The sequence below is a fragment of the Herpailurus yagouaroundi genome, unplaced genomic scaffold (assembly GCF_014898765.1).
Source record: "Herpailurus yagouaroundi ecotype Mexico unplaced genomic scaffold, PumYag 159, whole genome shotgun sequence".
Taxonomy (NCBI): domain Eukaryota; kingdom Metazoa; phylum Chordata; class Mammalia; order Carnivora; family Felidae; genus Herpailurus; species Herpailurus yagouaroundi.
In genome coordinates, this window is record NW_024412400.1 from 37,334,613 (window position 1) to 37,361,275 (window position 26,663).

General features: G+C 39.1%; 1 protein-coding gene across 1 annotated transcript in view; it reads left to right on the forward strand.

Annotated features, from left to right (window-relative positions):
- ATP1B3 (ATPase Na+/K+ transporting subunit beta 3) overlaps positions 1-16,788 on the forward strand; it is a 48,350-nt gene extending 31,562 nt beyond the window's left edge. Inside the window, exons 3-7 of the mRNA XM_040480366.1 lie at positions 2,027-2,134; positions 8,098-8,282; positions 10,445-10,495; positions 14,161-14,247; positions 15,785-16,788. Of these exons, the coding sequence (XP_040336300.1) occupies positions 2,027-2,134; positions 8,098-8,282; positions 10,445-10,495; positions 14,161-14,247; positions 15,785-15,958 (605 nt within the window). The 3' untranslated portion in view covers positions 15,959-16,788. The remainder of the gene's footprint in view (positions 1-2,026; positions 2,135-8,097; positions 8,283-10,444; positions 10,496-14,160; positions 14,248-15,784) is intronic.
- The last annotated feature ends 9,875 nt before the right edge of the window (positions 16,789-26,663 follow it).

Consider the following 26,663-nt stretch of genomic DNA (forward strand, 5'->3'; position numbering starts at 1 on the left):
TCAAGCCCAAACATTGGGCTCCCTGCTGAACAGCACAGGGCCTGCTTGGGATTTTCTCTCTCCCCTCTCTCAAAATAAATACAATCAGTCATGTAGGGGTGCCTGGTTGGCTCAGTCAGTGGAGCATCCAGGCTCTTGATTTTGGCTCAGGTCATGATCCCAGGGTGGTGGGATCGAGCTCTGTTGGGCTCTGCACCAAGTGTGGCACCTACTTAAGATTCCCTCTTTCTCTCTTTTCCTCTGCCCCTCTTCCCTGCTCATGTGTGTGCTCTCTCTCACTATCAAAAAAAAACCCATTAGTCATGTAAAGGAATGTAATCTTTTGTATAAAACACAGATATCTTCATGTGTTTCTTTAAAATTTCTTTAGTTTAGGGACATCTGGGTGGCTTCAGTCGGTTAAGCATCCAACTCTTGATTTTGGCTCAGGTCATGATCTCACGGTTTGTGAGTTCGAGCTCCATGTGGGGCTCTGCCCTGACTGTGGAGCCTGCTTGGGATTCTCTCTCTCTCCCTTTCTACCCCTTTCTCACTTGTGCTGTCTCTCAAATAAACTTTAAAATATATATGCCTACATATAAAATAAATACTTAAAAAATTAAAGTAAAATTTCTTTAGCAATCTGAATATTTTATGTTGGGTTTTTCTTAAAATTAGGGGTTTTTAATACAGTTGTTTGCAAGCTGCCTTGATTCTCTTACTTTTTTACTTGCAGGATATTATATCCTATTCCTGCTATAAAACCTTAAAAATAAAAGCAAACAATTTCAGACATATAGAGATGGTCATTTAATATACTGGACTGTAAGATGTATTATTCATTAAATACTTTTATAATAAGTCATAAAGTTTTTGCCCAGAGATGTTGCAGTGGATGGAAAATCAGGCATAGGGGATTATCTAAATCCAAGTGATCTCTGGTTTGTTTATGTAAGTGAATAGGGAGTTTAATTGGGAGGTCTTTTGTGTTGAATATAGAAGATTTGCTCTGCTATTTAGGAACATTGTTTCATCATATTTGGGTAGCACTGCATCTAGTTTAACTCAAGATCAATGCAAACCAATACAGGCAAGGATTTAAAAGAAACTGGATCTGATCTAAAAGTTAACACTATTTAAAAAAAACAAAAAAGAACAAAAAAAGAACTAGAGATCTGTGAGCAGCAGTTTTAATGGAAATTAAAACAACCCTTGTCATTTGTATATTTTCAGATTCAGTGCAAGGCATAGCATCTCTAGTAACTTTGGTATGGGAAATGTTTAGAGGCTAGTGAAAATGTTAGGATTGTTCTTAAGCCTGGGTGCAAGGCTGAATTAATAATCTAGATCGGATGCTTTTAAAACAAAGAAAGCGTACATTAAAGTTGGGAGCCTGATTATGTTTCCTTACAGATAAATATGCTTACATTTTCTTTTCATAAACTCATGCAACATGTTCTGTATACATGGGTGTTGACTTGATATGAAATTGTTGGTTATATGCCAAATTCAATATGTGAAAACCACATTTGAATTATAGAGCAGTGTTTATTATTGAAGGAAGAATATTCAACCAGAGTTAAAATTTTATAGGCCTCTTCCACGGAAAAAGTTTTATGTATGTTTCCATACAGTTGTAATTTGAATGACTAAAGTGCTGAGACTGATTTGCTAAAACTTTTCTGATTAATAGCAAATTGACAAAACCTAAAAATATTTGATAGAAAAATGAGTGTAGGAAGTAAAAAGTAAAATTTGCATCTTTTAAAATCAGGAACAGAGCAATTATAATTTAACTGTAGATTATCAGATTTCAGGGAGGTTTTTAATTGGTAATGCCTGAGATGATTTTGCAGATTTCCAATTCTCTTCATTTTAGATGTCTGTACCTTCATAATCAACTGAGAAGTTCTTGATAATTTCAGCATACCTATGAACACAGTTTTCCATGTAATTTACTGAGATCTGCCCCTTAGGTATAAGAATAAGCAGAAAGAAGGGAATTTGTTGCAGTTAATCTTCCCCCTTTTCTTTTGTCTCTGTATAGGACTTATGGTTTTTCCAAAACCAGTAACTGCATTGGAATATTCATTCAGTGCGTCTGATCCAGAGTCCTATCAAAGGTACACTGAAGACCTTAGGAACTTTCTAAAACGTAAGTATTTTTCTTAGAGTGAGGTAAAAGATTTTAGGTACTGAGAAACTGGTACCAAATAATGATTACTTTTAGAACCCTCTTTCTTAGAGTCTGTTTTACCTTTTGTTTTGTTTTGGTTTTCTCTTAAACTCAGTCAACTGAGAGGACTGGCAAGTACATTTTATAATTAGTCATGAGAATATTCTAACTTATGAAAAGACATAGGGGTCTAAGCTCAATGGGCAGTTGAATTTGACTTTTCTGTATTAAGTATATGAATAAATCTATTGAGACATGACATTTATATCTGCATTAAAAAGCATTTGACTAATAAAGCAAACTGAATTATACAAAATAATGCCTCTAAGCATTTGGATCTTTTGAATCCAATGTAGTACTTACTTGTGGAGGGAACAAGGAATGATGTTTGTTATTTAAAAACAAAACAGGGGCGCCTGGGTGGCGCAGTCGGTTAAGCGTCCGACTTCAGCCAGGTCACGATCTCGCGGTCCGTGAGTTCGAGCCCCGCGTCGGGCTCTGGGCTGATGGCTCAGAGCCTGGAGCCTGTTTCCGATTCTGTGTCTCCCTCTCTCTCTGCCCCTCGCCCGTTCATGCTCTGTCTCTCTCTCTGTCCCAAAAGTAAATAAACGTTGAAAAAAAATTTTTAAAAATAAAAATAAAAACAAAACAAAACCAGGGGTGCCTGGGTCGCTCAATTGGTTAAGCATCCAATTCTTGATTTTGGCTAAGGTCATGATCTCCCGGTTTGTGGGTTCAAGCCCTGTGCTAACTGCACTGAGCCTGCTTAGGATTCTCTGTGTCTGTCTCTCTCTCACACACACCAAAATAAATAAGTAAACGTAAAAACAGAACAAAACCAGGGGTGCCTGGGTGGCTTAGTCGGTTGAGCATCTGAATCGTTATTTTGTCTCAGGTCATGATCCCAGGGTTGTGGGATTGAGCCCCACAGCAGTGTGGAGCCTACTAAGATTCTCTCTCTCTCTTCTTTTGCCTCTCTCCCCCACTCATGTTCTAATTTAAAATAAATAAATAAATAGGGGTGCCTGGGTGGCTCAGTCACTTGAGCATCCGACTTCAGCTCAGGTCATGATGTCACAGCTGGTGGGTTCCAGCCCCACGTCGGGCTCTGTGCTGACAGCTCAGAGCCCGGAGCCTGCTTCAGATTCTTTGCTTCCCTCTCTCTCTCTGTCCCTAACCCACTCACATTCTATCTCTGTCTCTCTCAAAAATAAACATTTTTTTTAAAAATGAAAATAAATAACCCATCCAAATACATATCTGCTGTGGGTTTTGGAGTTGCCAGTCTGTAATGCTTTCTAATAGTTGTCCTAGCCCAGTTTTCCTCCTGTTTGGTTTAGCCTACCTCTTTGGTGTTACCATTCACATGAATAATCATCACATGCCCTGGCCTGTTGGTTCATGATCACCTCACCTCTTCCAGATCTACATTCATTCCTTAGAACACGTAGGACCCCATTGCCAAAATCACTGAGGCTTTCCTGACACAACCTTGTAGTTTAATTGTTTAACTTTCCCTCACTATTCTACCTCATTGGGACTTCCACTTCACTGACCCTTTTATTTTGTCCCATCCTCTTCTCCCTAACTTCCCTTTTTACTAAGCTTATTAATTCCATGGTTTTTCATTTCACTTTCAGTTTTGCCAGTACTCTAAAATCCTTTGCCTGTCAGTCTGTCATAAAATGCACATGGGTGAAGCCACATAGTTCTCCTAGATGAAACCATACAATTCCTGAATGAAGGCCCTTCCTTTGAGCCTGCCCCGAGCAGGCTGCTGAAGGCTTTCCATGGGACTATTTAGCACTGCGAATACTTGACCACCTCCCTCAAATATTTCCTGGCAATCCTGCTGAATTTCTCTGGATAATTCTTAGAGGATTATTTCCAATTTCTATTCAAACCTCTAACCCTTTTCTTCTATATAGAACTCACTTCATATAACTTGCTTCCCTGCTTCAAAAAGTAATGGAAGGACTCAGATGGGAACTCCTGCAGTTTCCTCATTACTAGAAAAGCCAACCTACAGTTACAGCCATTTTGTGTGTGATATTTCTCTTGCTCTGAGGCCCTTCCTTGCATAGGCCACCTGTACCGGTCCTGCTTTGGATCTCTTCCTCTTCCATGGTCTTGGAAGCATTGTTTACTCTCCTTTTCCTGTATATTGAGCCTCTCTTTATTGGATCCTTCTTGTCAGCATGCAGAATTCCTCAACTTCCTATCTTAAATCAAAAACCTCAATCCTACACCATCACGTGACTTTCTAAATCTTTCCTTGATAGTTCTTTAAGGATGTTTTTGTGAGCATATAATCCATGGCTTAAAAATCAAATAGTAAAGAAAGTTCTGTAATGAAAACAGTTTCCTGCCCTACTCTTTTCTAGCTGCAGTCCTTTTAATTTCCTCGACAAATATTTTTTCAAGGCTGTCTTTATGTCACGCACTCTTTGAAGTTTAATCAGTGAACACAGGAAAAAAATGTGTGTTCATGGAGCTTGTAGTCCAGTGGTGTACAGGAAGGTGATGAGTGCTGGGGAGAAACATGAAGCAGAGAACGGAGATGGGAAGGGTTGTAGTTTTGAACAGGGAGGTCCAGGAGGCCTCATGGAAGGGGGCCCTTAAGGAGGATATCAAGATGAGGGAACTGACCTGAAGCTTATTTATAATGCCCAGCACATTCAGGGTTTATCAGGAAAGCTGGAGGAGCTGGATGGAGTAAGCCAGGGCAAGAGTTTTAGGAAGTTAGGGAAGTAAAGGATGGGTTGTGTGGGTCCTTAGAGGCCATCACTAAGTTCTTTGGTTTTTACACTGACCAAGTGGGAGGTTTTTAAGCAGGGAATAACATCATCTCACTCCCAACTTTTAAAGGATCACTCAGGCTGCTTTTTTGAGACTGTGGGTTGAAGGGTACAGGGAAGCTAGTCAGGAGGCCATTACACTAACCAGATGAGTAGAATGGTGGCTTGGCAAGAAAGGAAGCAATGGAGGCTGTAAATGTTTTTTTTAACCTTTATTTATTTTTAAGACACAGAGAGCAGGAGAGGGGCAGAGAGACAGACAGACAGACAGAATTGGAAGTAGGCTTCAGGCTCTGAGCTGTCACCACAGAGCCCAACTCAGGGCTCGAACTCACCAATTGTGAGATCGTGACCTGAGCTGAAGTCGGACTCTCAACCGACTGAGCCACCCAGGCCCCCCCCCCTTTTTTTTTTAAACCTTTATAGGTTGTGAGTAATTTGATTCTGGATACATGTTCAACAGGAAAGAACTTCATGCTCTTGAAATTTCTCTTATGGTATTTTTTCTGTATTTCTGTTATACTTTCCTTCTAGCTGTTGATTTATCACTTTTATATATTGTCTTTACTTCCTGCCATGACAGATGAGCATTTACTTCACATGCCTCAGACACTCCACCCTACAACCCAGTTTAGTAATTATTATTTTTAGTTTTGCTAGTGGTTGCCTTTCTATACTTAATCTTTATGTCTTATTCCATCATCTATAGACACTCTTCTTGCTCCCTTATTTGCACACTGTTATTTGAGGTATCCTCTTAAGTCCTTTTTTTTTTTTTTTTTCCTGGAAAACTCTTTAGAGCTTTTCCCTTCCTGCCATAGTCTGTACTAGTAACTGTTTAGAACTTTACTATACAGCTGTCATTTTGGGACCCTTTTTTTTTTTTTTTAATCACTTTAGCTGGATCCACTGTTTCTTGGCTCCTGCCTTTTTTCTTAATTTACTGCCTACTTTTGGTGGAGTATATTTATTCTCAAATAACTTCATAAGAAAAGATACATGAAATGTAAATTTTGAGTCCTTTCATTTCTGAAAATGACCTCAGTCTGCATTTATAGGTGGTAGTTTAGCTGCATCTAGAATTTTAGTTACTTTGTATTGCCTTTTTCTCCTCCACAAGGCTGGGTTTTTACTTTGTTTTTATATGTATTTCCTTGGGGTTCTAAAATTTACTTTAGTTTCAGTGTTTAAAATACCACTTTACTGGGGGGCACCTGGGGTGGCTCAGTGTTAAACATCTGACTCTGGATTTCACTGTCTCACAGTTCATGGGTTTGAGCCCTACATGTGGCTGTGTGCTGACAGTGTGGAGCCTGCTTGGGATTCTCTGTCTCCCTCTCTCTAAACTTAAAAAATAAAATAGAACTTTACTGGGAACTTGATGGAGATCTTTCAGGATTAAGGCTTAGGTTAATAACTTACTATCTTTCAAAAATAATTTCACAGAAATTACCTTCTATTAATTACTTTGATCATTTCCACAACTCAGTTTTCTGGTTCTTTCTAGAACTGTTCTCTTAGTTGGCTCTTACATCTCTTGTTTTTCTCTCATTTTCTACTTTTTCAGTTGTCATTGCTGAGTTTTAGGAAAGCCTTTCTGCTGTTAAAGTGTACCATCTCTGGTTAAAAGATACATTGTCTTCTTTTTTCTAATAGATACTGCTTACAATTTGAAGTTTCATTCTGTTCAAATTACCTCTTTACTTTTAGGTCTTTATAGACACACCCACTCATTGACCTTTTTCTTATTTTAGACTTTGCTCGGGTGTATAGGGCTCTTTGGTTACTCTGTCTGGGGTCAGTGACCTGTCTGTGTCCCCATGATACCTTGGACTTGGGGGTAGGGGGCTCTTCATAACGTGCCCATCATACAACCCCCTGCATTGTGGTTTTCTATGGAAGTAGAACATGGCACAATTAATACAAAAGTGGTCACTGAACAAATGGATATATTACCAAAAAGTGTATGCAGTAAAAGCCCGTGGGGAAAATTGGTGAAAGCCTTGAATATCTCTTGCAAAATGATCTTTATGATTGTGCCACCAGAGTCAAAAAGTGATGAATGTCATATGATAGGTACCTCTTGTGTTATAAAAGTTTACCCCACCTCCCAAATATTTGAATCATTCTTTTAAATGAGTACATAATTCCAATTATCATCTAATTTTTTATATATATAAGATGAAACTAAAGATTTTCGACAATTTTTCCCCCAAAGTAAAGATCTGCACTTTCTTGTAAATACATTTACTTTGCAATTTTTGTTCCTGTTTTGATTGAATTCATTTTAAGGGACCTTTTTCTGGTACCAGTTGTACCCACACACCAACAGTTCTTATTGAGGCACTGTGGTAGATCTTAACTATTTATTAGTATCTTTCAATAAACACACTCATTGAGGACAGGGACCACATCAGGTTTGCTCACTGTTGTGCCACTTTTGCCTAATACTGTGCCAGTGTGGAGCAAACAGCAGAAAAACCATCGTGTGTCTCTCCCTCTCCTTTCTTCCCCATCTCCAAATTGTAACCATTTTACCCCTTTATCACTGAGTTTATCTAAGATGTTACCTCTAACTTAATATTAACTCACAGGTACCTTTGATGCTCAGCTTTGTTGTAGTCCCTGCTGAAGAGCGTTCCATAGCACTCTGTCTGTAGGCCCTTCACTTAAAATTGTGTGTTTTCCCTGTTACATTGTAAATTCCATAGGGGGAGAAGTGGCAATGCCTTTTTATGTTCTCACCTTTCTTTTTAAATTGGTGTATAGTTTACACATAATGTTACATTAGTTTCAGGTGTACAGCATAGTGATTGGACAAGTTTATAGGTTGTCATTATCTTTTTGCGCCATGAGCTTTCAGATAATGCAATAGTCATGGCTGGCGCCACCTGATGGTAACAGAAGACATTGATCTGTAATCCAGTTTGTTATTGTTGAATGCAGTAAACATCTGAAGTGTTACAGCTTAGTAAATCTGTTAAAAGTTGGACAAACTTAACATTCTTTACCTGGAATAATAATATGGTAATTAGCATGTTCTTTTTGTTTTTGAAGAGTGTTGTCCAAAGGATGATGTGTTCCTAGTTGTATTTAAGATCTATTTCTAGCTGATCTATATACGCATATATGTTTTCTTTTTAGCATATGACTTAGAAGAACAGAAGAATCTCACAGCTTGTCCTGACCGAGTGCTTTTTGTACAGAAGGGTCCAATTTATCATGCATGTCAGTTTCCTCTTGCCTTACTTGAAGCGTGCAGTGGTGTGGATGATCCAGAGTTTGGCTACTCCAGAGGAAATCCTTGTATTCTTGTGAAAATGAACAGAGTATGTACCTATATTGCTGCTGCTTTTTTTCTAATATCCTCTATTGAGTATCTTGGAACTGTTTTTTTCTCATTTAGAGGTAACTTGCATAAAAGGTTAGCAGTGATATTAATTGACCTTTAGAAAGTGAATACAGCAAAAACCAAGACTGGTTTATTAAATCAATCATGGATTAGGGAAGTAAAACAACTTAAGCTTTTCCCTTTTTAGTTACATGCATTTAGGCATGGGTTAATGCGTCAAGGGGCAGGTATTCTGGTTGTCATACATAAAGCATGGTTTTATTAACGTGCAGTGCTCATCTTTGAATCATCTTTGAATTCGGTTATAAATTTAAAATTCCATTGAGAATCTATTAGGCTTTAGTTTAAACTTTGAATATTTAGTAGCAAAGCATAGTTTTATAGTGTATGTACATATAATTAAAAAGTAGAGATACAAATAAAATTGCATTATAATGAGCTCAGTGGGGTGTTACACTTGTAACCAAAGTAGTAGCATTTTGCTTTGGTGTCCAGAAGATGTTCCTGAATTATATAGCCATTAGAAAATTTTGAAGCTCATTAGCTTCCCTGTGTGTTAGTAAGTATGACCTGGGAGTCATTGTGCAAAAGAAGATGCTTTTCTTATGTAATAAGTGATCTCTAACCCCTGTACCTTTCTGCTCTATAAATATTGTATTGCAGAGCTGTGTTCTGACACAGTTACCCTATTGAGGCCTGCAAGGTCTCCCTTGAAGAATGAGGTTATTCCTGATCATTTACTCCAAGAAAAGGCAGTTTCTTAAACAGGTGGAGACCTCTCAAGATCATGAGTTTATCACTAAAGTTACCCTTGATAAGCCAATTGCTACCATCTCTTGGCACTGCTAAATAAAGAGTTTCCTATAGGAAGAGCCAACTAGACCCTGACGTACCCAGACTGACACCCCTCCGGTCTCTCCTCCTTTCCCCACATGGACAACAACAAGTTCCTAATTATCCCATTGTACTCTAGAGATCGTTCTGAAACATTGCCTGACACATAGTAGGTACTCAAGAATAATTATAGTCGGATGTTTCAGCAAGACTTCATTAAATTAAAGTTAACCAAATAAGCCAAGAGTAATGGGAAACTTGACAGTCTAGCTTGTAAGATGAAGTAAATGTATTTACCTTAACAGAAATGCCTTTTAGAATCCCAGCCTTCCAGAAGTGAATATCTTCATAAAGTCTAGATTCCTGGAAAATCTATTCCGAGTATAAAGCCAAGAGAAGTTCCAGTTCCTTCTCCTACAGGACCAACCTTCCAAGCTTGTTTTTCTCTTTCAGTATGTCCTCTTTGAATGCAGAGGGTCTGAGATTATACTTGGCTGATGGGACATGGCTTTACAGGGCATGACAAGATGACAACATCAAGCTCAAGTATGGATCATTCATGAGCTATGCATGCTGAGTGTAGCAGGGGATTTAATCCCAGTAGAGTTTGTTCCAAAGTCCTCACATAGGCAACGATAAAGATGTTGATATTATTTAGGTTCCATAATACTTACCTCTTGGGAGGAATATTTACATTTATAGGCATTCGCATGTAAAATGAATATAACTTCAAAACATAAAAAGATCCTCCCACAAAATAAATATCTATTGCCATTCAGAGTTAGTTATATCAGCTACATACATGAAAGTAGCTTTATTACGTGGAACTGAATGGTACTGTGTCTTAAAATGGGATTCATCCCAGTGTATGCATTTTTGTGGAATAGATCGATGGGAAATACGGTAAGGCTCCATGCAAGCTTTATGGAAACAAATGTTGAGGGTTTGACCTAATACAGTTTCGTGAAAAACAGTTTTATTGTGCTTCTGCAATTCTTACATTTGCATTAAAAGTTTCTGTTTGCTTCTTGGTTTAAGGGTAGCAAAGTGCAATACCGTGTTTTATTCAGGAACTGATTTATTTTCTGCACTGCCCCAATACAATAAGACAGCAAATTGGTAAGATTATTATATTAAAAAGTCCATTGTAATCCTCTACACAAGAGTAAAAGGCAGATGTAATAGGGTTTTAATACCTAGAGTTGATATGCATCTCAACCCTTCCATCTCTGGGTCCCTAGCAACAATGCAGGAGGTTCTTTCATATACATTTGTGATGTTTCAATTAGTTTTTCTTTTCCTTAGATAATTGGATTAAAGCCTCAAGGAGAACCAAGGATAGAATGTATTTCAAAGGTTAGTATTCAAAAAGCTTTAGTATATCTGAATATTTTAAAAGTCTGTGAGTCTTAGTCATTGTTTTTTCTTCCTGTCCCTTTTTGAAAGTCCTCTGTAGTGCCAATCTTAGAAGAATAAAATTCCACCGAACTTTGGGTGTAGAGCCTTCTCTACTTGCAAATGATAATTCCTAAAGACGTGTTTTCCATGAGCATTGATTTCACAGACACTGCCTTTGCATATACCATCTTTCATTGATTCTGAGATCACTTTTTTCTAGCTTAATAACACTGAAATCGGGGATGGCCTTATAGTTAATTGCATCTTAATACTGTATCATAAGAGTTTTTTCTATCTTAATAGTACATAAATCGGTGTACATCAATGGCATCTGAGATTTCAGGAAACAGGATACATTTTCCTTAAGGTGGAGGCAGTATTTTTCTCTCCTACCCCTACTTTATTTTCTTCCAGAGTGCTGTGAAATTTTCATCTCATAACTTCTTTTGTTTTCTCTCCATGCTGCAAGTGCAACTAAGACAAATATGTAAATTGATGGGTAAGAGTTCTAAGGAGAAATGTAAAGTTCTACATTTTATTGTTGTGCAAAATATTAGCATTCCAGCTCTAAATCTATGTCAAAGGTATTTTACTTGAAATGTTACTTTGAAATCACTTCTCAAGTTGTTTGTGAAGAAAATTATATTCCTTTTCGCCTTGAATGGATTTCTTATGTGGGCAGAAATCTCTTGCTCCGTGGTTCTCAAATTCATTCATGCATCAGAATCACTTGGAGGACGTTTTGGGTCCCATTCCCAAAGTTTCTGACTCCCTAGTTTTGGGGTGAGGCCCAAACTTGGCATTTCTAACTCAAGTTTCCAGGTGATGGTGATGCCGATGGTCTGGGGCTCATGCTTTGAGAATTTCTGCTTTAGAGTATCCTTACTTCTTTTGAGTATTCACTATTTAGACTAGAATAAAAAGCCAGAAAGTTTGTGGCTTCTCATCTGGGTTGAAGTATAAGTGTGTGAATCCTCGGCAGTTCCCTTTACCTCCTTATACTAACATAGCTCAGTCAGTATGCTGCTTACAACCAGATGCTACATCTAAGCTGAGCTTTTCTTGATAAATCCTGCTGAAAATGAAGTAAGCATATGCTAGTATCTCTTAAGATGAAAAGGAAGCATTATGGCTATGAGATACATTTAGAAAAAGCAACTATTCTGTTCTTGCTTGCAAGCTTTCCAAGTAGGAAGTTTCTGAGGCTCAGGTGCCAGGCTCCGGCCAGGTTAGATGTGCTACTTTCGTGACCACATAGGACTGTGTATCTGGACGCAGGAGCTTTTGCCTTTGTGTGTGAGTGGACCACACTGATAAGCTTGGAGCAGGGGCTCTACGGGGCCAACGCTACTAAGAAAGGAAAGCACATTTTGGCCAGAAGGCCAAAAGCTTTAGTAAACTTCTTTCCTAAGATTTCAATTTTGTGAACCTTTGGGCAGTATAAACAACTCCATGTAACTGTTCCCTTAGGGTTTAAACTGGACTTCTATCTATTGGATATCCTTTGCTTCTAGAATAGTTGGTGGAAATGTTAATGAAAAATCCTGGTCTAATGACTCAGATTTCAGTTTGTTGTCCCTTTTGCTTTCAAGAGTCATGTGTAAAGTACATAAACTAGATGGGGATTTTGTTAATTGAGTTGTGGAAGATTTTTGTTTTTAGAAAGCTTGTAAAATTTTGCCTAGTACTCCTAGGTTAGTCACAAAGGAGTAATAGGTGGGGTGCGTACATTTTAGAGGTGGTTCTGTAGGGCAGATGGCCGCATTTATTGCACATCATCATAGTTGCTGTTTTCCATTATATTTGTCTTGTATCTTGTACTCTTAAATTTGATCTGCTTTAATTGCATTTATGTAAGAGTTCTGAAAATACTGAAATATTGAGGACAACATGCTCTTGAGCATTTAAAAGATGGTTCCTACAAAAGATGGAATATTCCTTTTGTCATTTTTTCAATTTTTTCTATAAAAATAAATCCTATTAATATAGAAAAATGCAGAAGAAAAAGGTAAATGCCTACCCATTTCCAATTTGTGTTCTTCAAGTCTTTTAAGGGTGGCGACTGTATAAAAAAATGTGATTTTAATACTTTGTTTTCAGTGGAACTTAGTGACTGTCAGTTGCTCCTAGTTTCTAATATGATGTCATTTGTATACTTAGAAAACTGTGACATGTATGCTTCACCCTAAAGTATCTCAGTATTCAGATATGCATAATTTCTAAATGTTTATTTTAACAGAAGGTATAAAAAGTACAAGTTTAAGTAAAAGCCTGCCAATGTTACGTTTTTGGTACAAACCAAGAGAACAATGAAGAGTCACCCTGGGTGATCTTGAGCATGTCCTCTTAACTGAGCCTCAGTTCCCCTCTTTGTAACTGATCCTGCCCACTTAAGGGTGTCGGACCTAAATGAGGTCAGTGTAAGTTAAGTGTGGTGTCTGGCTGGAATTTCCAGCTCAGTAAACTATAACCCAAAGAAAACCTCCTTTATGTGTTGGGGAACATCTCTGTTTCTGTGAAGTAGGCTCATGTATTAAGAGAAAATAGGTTAAACAAAAGCAATTAGTACAGAAGGGCACTCATCACAGTGATTATTTTTTAATTATAGAGTAAAAATGTGGTGACTAAACATGGTTTTTACTGTTTCTCTTAGCCTTGTCAGCTTCTGTGGAGTAGCATCACTCTGTGCTTTGTGCCGTCTTGCTTTGTCACTTGTTCCTCACACGTGCTACTCGTGATAGAGAAGCAGAGTAGGACTTCTCCTTAGAGGAGATTCTTAGTTTTGCTATAGTGTTTCCTGTGTGCTTTACAAAATAGAAATTAGGATGCAAGCATTTTCTAATATTTTAATTAGCGTTTAGTAAACTTCCACTGATTTTAGTCCACGTCATCTACTCATTGTGTGTTAAAGTTACTCATTAAAATTAGTCCTATTCAGAATGTGTTACTTGAGAATTCTCTATCAAGAAGAGATAATAGAGATATCATCATGAGTTGGATTGTGAAGGATTAACTTGTATATTGTATGTCATGTTTATTAGTTTAAGTACATGGAATATAATTCCAGTAATTTCAGTACTTTGATTTACACGTGCTCAGAAATTCAAAGGTATTTAAATTGGTTGAGAAGACTTTTGTCACTTACGTCATAGTTTACCCTTCTGGTTACCATTACTAAGCACAGAAAGCTTTCGGACCTGCTGCCTCCTAGGCCAGCCACACATTGTACAGTGTGGAAGCACAGTATTTTAAGTCATTTCAGGAATACACTGGTCCATACAGACTGGTGCCTTCCTGCTGTCAGTGGCTGGAGAAGTGGCATTTTAGTAGTTAGAGGCAGGTAAGATTTTAAGACAGTGTATGAATAGATGTTGGGCTGTGAGTTAGAAGGGACTCTCATGGAACAGCATGTAGGGTCTATCAGGTAATGTAAAAAGAATCAGGATAGTTTATGTCCAAGGATTTAAATCAAGATTAGCACATCTGTTCTCAAAAATACACTTGTAATTAACGCAGTTGGGATAGCATTGTAACATCATCATACTGTTTATAATTGATACTGCCTTAATATACATTTTGGTTTTTGTGACCTAAAAAGGGGTTTCTTTTGTTTTCTACTTTAGAGTGAAAACACAGCAGCTCTATCAACTTATCCTCCCAATGGAGCTATAGATTTAAAATACTTTCCATATTATGGGAAGAAACTGCATGTAAGTACTTAAAAGTTCATAAGTGGTTGTGACTCTTGGGAAATTGGTACATCTGTACTAAAATATCACTTGTCGGCAGACACATGTTCTGTGTGATTTGTGTATCTTCTATTCTGGTCTTCAAATGGTGATGCCAAGTAGAGGTTCCCCACCGCCAAGCTACAGTTCAAAACGTAAGACTTACGATAAATTTTCAAAATATCATTTTCTCTTTCGTTAAGAATTTGCTTAGAGAGTATACAGAGGTGAAAAAACAAAACGGATAGAATAGTACAAAGAATTTCTGTAGACCGTTTACCTAGATTTCCCACGTGTTAGTATTTTACCTCATTTGTCTTTCCAGTCTCTGTAATTTTTTTCCTAAACCATTTGGGACTAATGAAACATGTGCCTCTTGCCCTAAATGCTTAAGTTTTATTTTCCTAAAGACAAGAGGACTGTCATCCAATCTACAGACCTAGTCAATATTTTACTAGTTGTTCCAGTAGTGCCCTTTATTGCAAAAGAAAAAATGTTTTCCCAGTGCGGGATACCTCACTGTTACATTTTTGGTCACCTGTAACCTGGAACAGTTCCTCAGTCTGTTTCATGCCCTTGTACTCTTAAATGAACACAGGCCTTTTGGGGCCTGTTTTGTTTACATTCCTCAACTTGAGTTTGTCTGATGTTTTTCATGATTAAATGTCAGTTTGCATCAAAATGTAAAATGTACATTTTTTTGCAAGAATGCCTCAGAAGAAATGTTTTTGGAATTAGCATATCAGGAGGGATGTGGTATTGATTGGTCACATTAGTGTTGATAGTAGATTAAAGTGTTATCAGCCAGGTGTTTTTTTGCTTTTTTTTTTGTAATCAGTAAATATTATGTGGAGAGAGTAATTGGAGAGTCTACACAGTTCTGTTTCTCCCTTCACTTGAAGCATGTATTGATTCTTGCCTGGGTTCCCAGATGTTTTCTAATTCCATCTTTTCCTTTCTCCATTTACAGGGTGGCATTCTGTTCTGAGAAAGAGCTTTGCCTTCTTGCCACCATTTATTTCCATCTGTATATTGTCATGGACTCATTATCTGTTCTGTTTATTTTGATGCTAAAATTGTCCCAGATTTGGCCAGTGAGAGACCTTCAGGCTGGTTCCTATGTCCTTTAGACATGCTTCCATGATTGTTTCTAGCACTGTAAGACATTCCAGATTCATCTTGTAGTTTCTCTGCCCCAGTCCTGAAATCAGCCCCCTAGTTCCTTTTAGTGAAGAAATGTATCTAGAAACCACAGTGATGGCAATATAGTTAGGAATATATTTGCATCAGATTATACAGCAACCGTAGTAAGGATATAGGAGATCTGGGTAATCAGTAGAGTAGTCCTTGGGTGAAAGAGGAAACTCAAACCAAGATTATAGAGAATGTCTAAAAAATGATCATGATTGACACAACCAAATTACAACCTATGGGATACATCTAAAGCCTGATAAAAGGCACAGAACGTACATGAAGTTACTGTAGCATTTGAATTAATGTGTTTTCCTTTATTTGCCAGGTGAGTTATCTTCAGCCATTAGTTGCTGTCCAGGTGTCCTTTAATGCTAGCAGCAGTGCCGTAAAAGAAGTAACAGTCGAATGCAAGATTGATGGATCACCCAACCTAAAAAACCAGGATGATCGTGACAAGTTTTTAGGACGAGTTGTGTTCAAAATCACAGCACGTGCATAGTAGGAGTTAGGATCTCCACAGAGTAAATGTGTTGTCTGTCTTCGTTTTGTATCAGCTGGACCTGCCATTCTAGAATTTTGAGACCACCTTGGAGAAAGGTGGGGTGGTGCATGACACTGGGGTAACATCCTAACATGCTTCCAGATCATAGTGTTCGGTGTCCTCTGAAGTAACTGCCTGTTGCCTCTGCTGCCTCTTGAACCAGTGTACAGTCGCCAGATAGGGACCATGAACACCGATTCTGAACATGTAGTACAGGGGGCTTATTTTTATGTGGTTTAATTGCCAAGTGTCTAAAGCTTAATGTGCTGTGCTATGTAAATATTTTATAGATTTAACACTGGTTAACTTCCTATTTTGATGCCAGCAAAGTTGTAGGGATAAAATGGTACCTGAACAACATCAAGTGACTTTCATAGCTGCAAGAAATGTGGTGTGAGGAAAACTTCTGTATGTGAGGAGGAAAAAAGAAAATAAAAGTGGATTTGAAAGGTTGACTTGGATGTTTTGTAAAATTATTTTTTACATGCTGAATTAGTCTGTGGGTCTTTTTGATTAAGAGCACAAACTTTCTGTTGTAAAACATGTAAAAAATATATATATACTGATGGGTTTATTTTTAGTGCTGGAACTAAAATCTCTTATCAAGTATTGTAGACCATAGATGAAACAGCATTTTTAAGTTAGCCACTATGAATATGCACCTAATTTTTTATGGAGTTAAATTCATATGATTTAAATTGTACAATAGTTTGTGAAATATATTGTGACTGCTTTTATTTAGCAGACTGTGGACTCTAATAAAAAATATAAATTGTGAAATTTAAAAACTTGGAACTTATTCAAAGCTTCAAACCAGCTTTATTTCAGCATGCTTTAGTGTCGTGAAATATCTTCTCCTTCAGTCAATGTTTGTAATGGTATGATTGTCATAATGTGAGCTATTTTCTCCTCTGTTGAAAGGTATGCTTCCTGTATCATCTCTGGGTTTTGTTTTTTTTTTTAAAGCCAGTTTTGATTTTTATCCTTAATGCTAAAGCTGATAATCTTGAGGTTTTCTTTGTGTTGGTACAAGCCAGGATGACACTGGTTTGTGACACAACCCAGCTGGTTCAGGAACAGCTATCTGGAGAGAACATCAATGCTCCAAGTGGTCTTGGCTAGCCAAATGACCTTGTTGACCCAGTGGCAGCCTCTCTGCCACTAAGATCTTCGTGATAACAGATTTTTGTTTTAGAAGTCTTCTTTGCAACTAAAGAAAATGATTCTTGGAGCTGTTAATGACGGAAACAACTTCTGGGCTTTGATTTTCCATTCTGCCCTCTTTTAAGAGTGGAAAACAATTTCAAAAACGCTACAGTGCTAAAGCAATGCCATGGGCTACAGCTAGAGCATCACTTTAGTTGGTCCCGTGTGAACAGGTCTTCAGTTGTTGGTTGTGGAATTCATATTATTATGTATTCAGTTAAATTTGTATTTTTGTGTCTTTGGAGTATAACACAGATTGAAGTTGTGTTCTAATGAGCTTAGATAAAAACAAACTAGTTCTCAGAACATGAAACAAGAATGGAGATAACAAAAATGGGGAAGTGGGTTTTGTAGAGAATACAAATAGGATATTCACAGAAGTGACTAAATCATATTTGTGCCTCCCTGGTTCAGGAGTTTGGGCATGGCTCAGCCCCTGATTGCTGCATGAGTTCAGCTGACCTCCCCAACTCTTCCTAGCTCTCTTCTACTGAAATTAGGGGTTTTTAACAATGATCACAGGCCTGCTCTGTGCCAGGTTAGTGATGTGCCAAACTGAGGATATAGAGATGAAGACATGGTCTGGAAAATGAGAGGGAACTAGAACAGGCCCTGGGACAAGATGTGGTGTAATTACAGTAATGGGCAATTTATGTGCAAGGGTCCAAGGAGGTGGGTTATGACTCCTCTACAAAGGTCCCTCTAGAGATGTGTTTTGTGGAGGGGAGGGTTGGAAGGAGCTGGGCCTATATGATGAAGATGAAGAGTTTGGGAATGAAAGGGACTCTGGACACCATCTGAGCCTGCATTTCTGCTTCATTTCACGTTTTCCTGAGAACTTCACCAGACCTCTTACATGCAGATTGATTCCATAAGAGACTCTATATGCAACAATTTCTTAAGTCATGGCTATTCTGCTTATTCATAGATCACAGTTTGAATAACAAGGGACCAAAGGAATAAAGACAACCAGATTTGCATCCTTGGTGATTGGATCCAGCACTGGTTTGACTAGTGGATGGAGAAAAATTCAACTGTCAGCTGACTTTAGCTAATACTTAAAAATCCAGCAGGTTAGGGGCTCAGGGTCCAAGATGGCAAGGTAAAAGACCCTGAACTCCCTTCCATGGACACAACCAAATTTATACCTATTTATAGAGCAATTTCTCCTGAAGACAGCTAACTGAATAGCTGTAGAACAAGACAGACCACATAGAGAATGGTAAGAGAGACAAGACTGTAACAAAGGGAAACCCCAACCCTGATGCTTGCCATGGGGTGGAATAGTACTACAAAACTGAACACGTATGTCTGAGGGCACAGGGGAAAAAAAAAAAAAAAAGAAAGCTGTGATTTAAAAGGGCTTTGAGAGTATAAAAATTAACAGCACTAGAACTCTACCAAATGGATGGGACCTGTTGGAACTCTCAGGGTTGGACGGACTGGTGATTGCTACCATCTACATTCACCCTTCACCTTGATATCAGATGGGAGCAGGGTCCAGGCACTGTCATCAGCCTACTGTCAGCCCGACTACTTGGCACCCCTTAGCCCAAGGCAGGCCGGTGTGGTGCACACCAGAACACTCCTGATCAATGCTCACAACAGCACCTGTCTCAACAAGGTGACCAGTCTGAAGCATCCTGGAACACTCTAGACCCACACCACTTAGGCTCCAGACAGCTTGCTAGGACACTCCAGTGGGGAGTCCCAGGACCTCCATGCTCCTGCTCATTTTGGCCCCTGCAACCCCATAAATGTGCCCCTAGCCCATGGCACACAATGACTCCAAGCTCCCCACCAGGACACCCTGGTGTGCACTCACTTTAGCTCTAGCTGTCCTGCCAGGGTGCCTTCTAGAGAGTCCCAGGACTGCCATGGCCTGTGCCAACATCAGCTGTCAGGACACTCTGGATGGAAACACAGGACCACCCCACCCTGTGCCCACTTCAGCTTCAACATCCCAAGGGCAACCCCATCATGGAATACCCCCAAAAACCCAGCCCATGCCACCACAATTCTAGGCAAACAACCAAAGTTGCCAGAAATTCAGCCTGCACAAGGGGACAAGTATACACGAGACCAGTCCTTCAGTCCTTCAAATTTAGGAGAAGTAGCTATTCTAATTCAGAGAAAAACAAAGTCAACCAAAATGATAGGAATATGCTCCATATTAAAGCGCAAGACAAAACCAGAGGGAGAAAATGAAATCAAAAGGAGATAACCAGTCTACCTGATACAGTGTTCAAAGTAATGGCCATAAAGATGCTCACTGGACTGGAGAGAAGAATGGACATGACATATTCACAATTTCAAAAAGAGTATTAAAAAGAGCCAATCATGGTTGAAGAAATGAGAAATGCACTAGAAGGAATCAACAGATTAGAGGATACAGAAGAAAGGACTAGTGATCTGGAGAACAATCAAAAGTAAACACCCCTCAAAATAAGAAAAAGGGGGAGGAGTTAAGATGATATAGTAGTAGAGGGACCCTATACTTGCCTCATTCCTCAAACACAGCTAGAGAAGTACCAAATTCTTAACATCCAATAATCAATCTGAGGACTAAGAGACAAACTGCATAACCAGAGAGAAAAAATAGGCCACATCGTGTAAGATAGGAGATGTGGAGACAGGACTTGGGAGAGAAAAGAATTTCAGGTACTGTGGACAGGAAGGAGCCCTGACCATGGAGAGCAGAGAGCAAGCGAGCACAGCATGCAGGGCACTGCACGCAAAAGACAATTCCCCAAAACCATTGACAGGGAAAATTAGAGGGGCTGATTATCAAATTTTTACAAGCAGCTGAACTAAAAGTCTGAAGTTATAGAAGTCTGCACCATTGCTGGGGTATAGCCTGGTTGGCATAGCACTGCTCCTGTAGCGAAGGAGGGCAGAGGCCCAAGAGCAGACAGTGTGGTCTGAGGATCCCCTGGGTCACACTTGGAGAGACCATTCCCCTTGGAGTGCTTTTGGAAGAGATGGCACTGGTTCTTGGGACAAAAGAGGTGGTGGATGCCACTGAGCTGCCCTGTTCATTCGTGTATGAGTAGAGGCACCTACTGAGGGCAGTGAACCTGGGCACCTGCTTTTTGCTGCACTTTACCATAAACTCTAAGCCCCTGTGCATTCCTGCAACTACCTTTGTAAGACAAACCAGCACCAGCCGCAGCATACCAAGACCCTTTCCCAGAGGATCAGTGCTGGTGTGCACCATGCCAGGTCCTAAATTTGACTTTTGAAACCCAGCCAGTGTGCCTGAGATGAAACACAGGAGCACTGTGCTGCTGGGTGGGCAGATGGCTCAGATGCAGACAGGGTGAAGGCAGCGATCTGAGGGATGCCTGGGACACATGAGGGAAGACTGTTCACTCTTCCATGAGCACTTCCTGAATAGTAGAGAGCACAAACTCCCCTCTAGGGTTCCAGAGAGCCAGCTGACACCATTTTTATCCCTGCCCATCAACATGGACTGACTTTAGTGAGCAGCACAGCATCTACAGTGGAAGCTTGAGTCACTTACACAAACGTTCCCCTGAACTCTACTGGTTCTTCTGGACTAGGGCAAGTGTACCTGAGAATCAGAGCAGCAGCAGGCCTCTCCCTCAAGAAGACCAGCACAAACTGCCCCCCAAACCCTCACATGCACCAAGTCCACTGACCACAGAGTGCTCAGCTCTAGGGGAAATAGGATCTAGTTTCTTGTAACAAACAGACCAAAATACACCTAGCTAAAACTTCCTACACGGTGGACAACGTCCAAACAGTCCCCACTGCAGGCAAGAAGCTCTGCAGAAGACTGATCTGAGAGAAAGAGTAGCAAAAACCTAATAGCCAAGTGCGCACAGCATACACCAGAAACACTTCTGATGCGTCAGCCCCTGGACAGAATATGACTTTTTTTTTTTAATGTATTTTAGTGTTTATTTTTGAGAGAGAGAAAGAGAAAGGGAAAGCAGGGCATAGAGAGAGGGAGATAGAGATCCAAAGCAGGCTCCAGGTTCTGGGCTGTCAGCACAGAGCCGAACACAGGGCTCAAACTCACAAACCATGAGATCATGACCTGAGGCGAAGTCAGATGCTTAACTGACCGAGCCACCGAGGCGCCCTTTTTCTTAATGTAGTCATTACTCTCAGGAGCAGGAAACATAACTGGCATTCCTAACACACAAGAGACAGAGACCTAGACAAAATGCCAAGATGGAGGAATTCATTCCAAAAGAAAGAACAAGAGGTCTTGGCCAGGGCTCTAATCAAAACAGATATAATATGCCTGAACCAAAATTTAAAATGACAATCATACGGATACTAGCTGGGTTTGAGAAAAGCATAGAAGATACCAGGGAGTCCCTTACCACAGAGATAAAAGACCTAAAAACTAGTCATGCCAAAATAAGAAAATGTTGTAACTGAGATGCAAAACCAACTGGATATAATAACCACAAGGATGGAAGAAGCAGATGAACAGACAAGTGATAGACAAGATAAAATTATGGAAAATAATAAACTGAAAACAAGAGGGAAAGAAAAATAATTGGATCACAAATGTAGACTGGGAACCCAGCAACTCCATAAAGCATAGTAACATTCCTATCATAGGAGTCCCAGAAGAAGAGAGGAGAAAAAGGGACAGAAGGTTTCTTTTAGCAAATTACAGCTGAAAACTTCCCTAATCTGGGGAAGGAAACAGACATCCAAATCCAGGAGGCACAGAGAACACCCATGAAAATCAACAAAAGCAGGCCAACACCAAGACCTATCATAGTAAAATTTGAAAAATACAGAAATAAGGAAAGAATGCTGAAAGCATCAAGGGAAAAGAAATCCCTAACTTACAAAGGAAGAAAAGGTTAGCAGCCAATCTCTCCACAGAAACTTGGCAGGCCAGAAGGGAGTGGCATGGTATTTTCAACATGCTGAATTGGAAAAATATGCAGCCAAGACTACTGTATCTAGAAAGGCTGTAATTCACAATAGAAAGATAAAGAATTTCCCAAACAAAAACTAAAGGAGTTTGTGACCATTAAACCAGCCCTGAAAGATATATTAAAGGGGACTCTTTAAATGGGAAAGAAAGAACAAAAGCAACAAAGATTAGATGGGAACAAAGAAAATCTAAGGAAACAGACTTTACAGGTACTACAATGGCACTAAATGTGTATTTATCAATAATTTTTCTGAATGCAAATAGACTAAATGCTCCAATCAAAAGACATAGGGTATAGAATGGTTAAAAAAAAAAATCTATACGCTGCTGCCTACAAGAGATTCATTTTAGACCTAAAAAGACCTCCAAATTGAAAGTGAGGGGATGGAGAACCATTTATTATGCTAATGGACATCAAAAGAAAGCCAGAGTAACCACACTAATGTCAGACAACTAGATTTTAAAACAAAGACTGTAACAAGAGATGAAGAAGGGGCACTATATCATAGTAAAGGGATCTATTCAACAAAAAGATCTAACAATTGTAAATATTTATGTCCCTACCTGCAGGGAACCCAAATATATAAATCAATAACAAATATAAACTCATAGATAACAATACAGTAATAGCAGGGGACTTTAACACACCACTTACAACAATGGACAGATCATCTAAGCAGAAAATCAACAAGGAAACAATGGCTTTGAATGACACACTGGACCAGATGGACTTAACAGATCTATTCAGACAATTTCATCCTAAAACAGAATACACATTCTTTTTTGGGTGCACATGCAACATTCTCCAGAACAGATCACATACTGGGTCACACATCAGGCCTCAACAAGTACAAAAAGATTGATATCATACCACGTATATTTTCAGACCACAACACTATGAAACTTGAAGACAACTACAAGAAAAAATTAGCAAAGGCTGCAAATATATGGAGGTTAAAGAACATCTGACTAAAGAATGAATAGGTTAACCAGGAAGAGAGAGAAGAAATAAAAAATATACAAGGAAGCAAATGAAAATGAAAACATGACAATTCAAAACCTTCGGGAGACAGCAAAAGTGCTAAGAGGGAAATATGGAGCAATACAAGCCTACCTCAAAACCAAGAAAATTCTCAAATACACAACCTAACTTTACACCTAAAAGAGCTAGAAAAGGAACAGCAAATAAAGCCAAGAGCCAGCAGCAGAAGAGAAATAAAGATTAGAGCAAAAATAAATGATATAGAAACAACAACAACAACAATCGCTTCTCGGCCTTTTGGCTAAGATCAAGTATAGAAACAACAGCAAAACCAGAAGAACAGATCAATGAAACTAGGAGCTGGTTCTTTGAAGAATTAATAGAATTGATAAACCTCTAGCCAGGCTTATCAAAAAGAGAAGGGACCAAATAAAATCACAAACGAAAGAGGGGAGATCACAACCAACAGCTCAGAAATACAATTATAAGAGATTATGAAAAATATGCCAACAAATTGGGCAATCTGGAAGGAATTAATCAATTCCTAGAAACATATAACTAACAAAACTGAAACAGGAAAAAACAGAACATTTGAACAGATCCATAGCCAGCAAAGAAATTGAATCAGTCATCAAAAATCTCCCAAGAAACAAAAGTCCAGGGCCAGATGCTTCCCAGAGAAATTCTCCCAAACACTTAAAGCAGAGTTAATACCTGCTCTTCTCAAACTGTTCCAAAAATAGAAATGTAAAGAAAACTTCAAAACTCATTATACGAGGCCAGCATTACCTTAATTCCAAAACCAAAGACCCCACTAAAAAGGAGAATTATAGATCAATGTTCCTGATGAATATGGATGCAAAAATTATCCACAAAGTACAAGCAAATCAAACCCAACAGTACATTAGAAGAGTTATTCACCATAATCAAATGGGATTTATTCCTGGGTTGTAAGAGTGGTTCAATATCTGCAAATCAATGTGACACACCAAATTTAAAAAAAAAAAAAAAAAAAGGAACAAACACATGATCCTAATAGATGCAGAAAAAGCATTTGTATTTGACAAAATACAGCATCTATTCTTGATAAAAGCCCTCAAGAAAGTAGGGATAGAGGGAACATACTTCCACATCATAAAGGCTACATATGAAAGATCCACAGCTAATACCATCCTCAGTGGGGAAAAACTGAGAGCTTTTCTTCTATGGTCAGGAACAAAACAGGGATGTCCACTCTCACCACTGTTATTTAACATAGTACTTGAAGTTCTAGGCTCAGAAATCAGACAAGAAAGAAATAAAAGGTATCCAAATTGGCAAGGAAGAAGTCAAACTTCCACTATTCTCAGGTGACATGATACTCTATGTTAAAAAAAAAAAAAAAAAAACCCAAAGACTCCACCAAAAAATTGCTAGGACTGATACACAAATTCAGCAAAGCCGCAGGATACAAAAATCAATGTACAGAAATCTTACATTTCTATACACCAATAATGAAGCAGCAGAAAGAGAAATCAAGGAGTCAATCCCATTTACAATTGCACCAAAACCATGCAAGATACCTAGGAATAAACCTAATCGAAGAGGTAAAAGATCTGTACTTTGAAAACTATAGAACACTTATGAAAGAAATTGAAGATGACACAGAAATGGAAAACCATTCCATGCTAATGGACTGGAAGAATAAATATTGTTAAAATGTCTCTACTACCCAAAGTAATCTACACATTTAATGCCATCCCTATCAAAATGCCAACAGTATTTTTCACAGAGCTAAAACAAATAATCCTAACATTTGTATGGAACCACAAAAGACCCTGAATAGGCAAAGCAATCCTGAAAAAGAAAAGCAAAGCTGGAGGCTTAATTACAGATTTCAAGCTGTATTATACAAAGTTGTAGTCATCAAGACAGTATGGTAGTGGCACAAAAACAGGACACATAGATCAATGGAACAGAATAGAAAACCCAGAAATGGACCCACAACTTTGTGGTCAACTAATCTTTGACAAAGCAGGAAAGAATATCGAATGGAAAGTCTCTTCAGCAAATGGTGCTGGGAAAACTTGACAGTAAAATGCAGAATGAAACTTGACCACTTTCTTAAACCATACACAAAAATAACTTCAAAATGTATGAAAGACCTAAATGTGAGACAGGAAACCATCAAAATCTTAGAACTAACATAGGCAGCCACCTCTTAAAAATTTTTTTTAATGTTTATTTTTGAGATATAGAGAGACAGAGCATGAGCATGAGTGGTAGAGGGGCAGAGAGGGAGACACAGAATCTGAAGCAGGCTCCAGGCTCTGAGCTTCAGCACAGAGCCCTGTGCAGCGCTCCAACTCATGAGCTATGAGATCATGACCTGAGCTGAAGTCAGACGCTTAACCAACTGAGCCACCCAGGCACCCCATGGCAGCAACCTCTTTGACCTTGGCCATAGCAACTTCTTACCAGACACATCTTTGGAGACAAGGAAAACTAAAACAAAAATGAACTATTAGGATTTCACTATGATAAAAAGCTTCTGAACAGCAAAGGAAACAACGAAAAAAACTAAAAGGCAACCTACAGAATGGGAGAAGATATTGGCAAATGATATAGCTGATAAAGGGTTAGTATCCAAAATCTATAGAGAACTTATCAATCTCAACACCCAAAAAACCAAATAATCCAGTGAAGAAACAGGCAAGACATGAATAGACATTTTTCCGAAGAAGACATACAGATGGCTAACAGATACATGAAAAGATGCTCAATATTACTTATCATCAGGGAAATATAAAAACCATGAGATACTACCTCACATCTGTCAGAATGGCTAAAATGAACAACACAAGAAACAACAGATGGGGAGGAGCTTGAAAACTCAGCTGACTCAGCACTGGGCTAGCCAGGAAGTCCAGTGATAGCTTGACTGCTGCCCTTAAAGAGATAGCAGCCTGCACAGAGGGGCAACATAAAAACAGCAGTTTACCCAATGTCAGGCACAAATGAGAGGTCTATTCATTCTGATTTTGGAGTGTGTTGGGGGACTGCTTTGAAAACAGGGGACCTGGCATCCACCATTTCCTCCCCTGCCTCTCAGCTTCAATACAACCACCTGTGGGAGGTGGGGCTGCACAGACACTTGTAGCCTAGGCCCAGGGCTCAGGGAAAATTTCGTTAAAGCTGCACATGCACCATGTCAAGACACTGGCTACACAGCCATTTCTGCACACCAGGTCCAGCTGCACCCAGCCAGTGCACGGCATCCAGCCATGTGCCTGCAGCCACCATGGTGCACTGGGTCTAGCTACACCCAGCCTCATAGACCCCAGAAACTGCACTACTTTGTGGGATTCAGCATACGACTAGTGGCCCAATGCAGATTTTGCTAACACTGCTGCGCAGCTCCCAAATTATCCAACAGGCACACCCCCTCAGCACTGGCCTAAGTCCCACTACCACCAAAGAGAGGAAGCACAACCCAAAACAGGCAGAAAGGAAAAGTGACTCAGACTCAACAGCAGGGTAAAAGCAACACACATAGAATATTCTCCTAA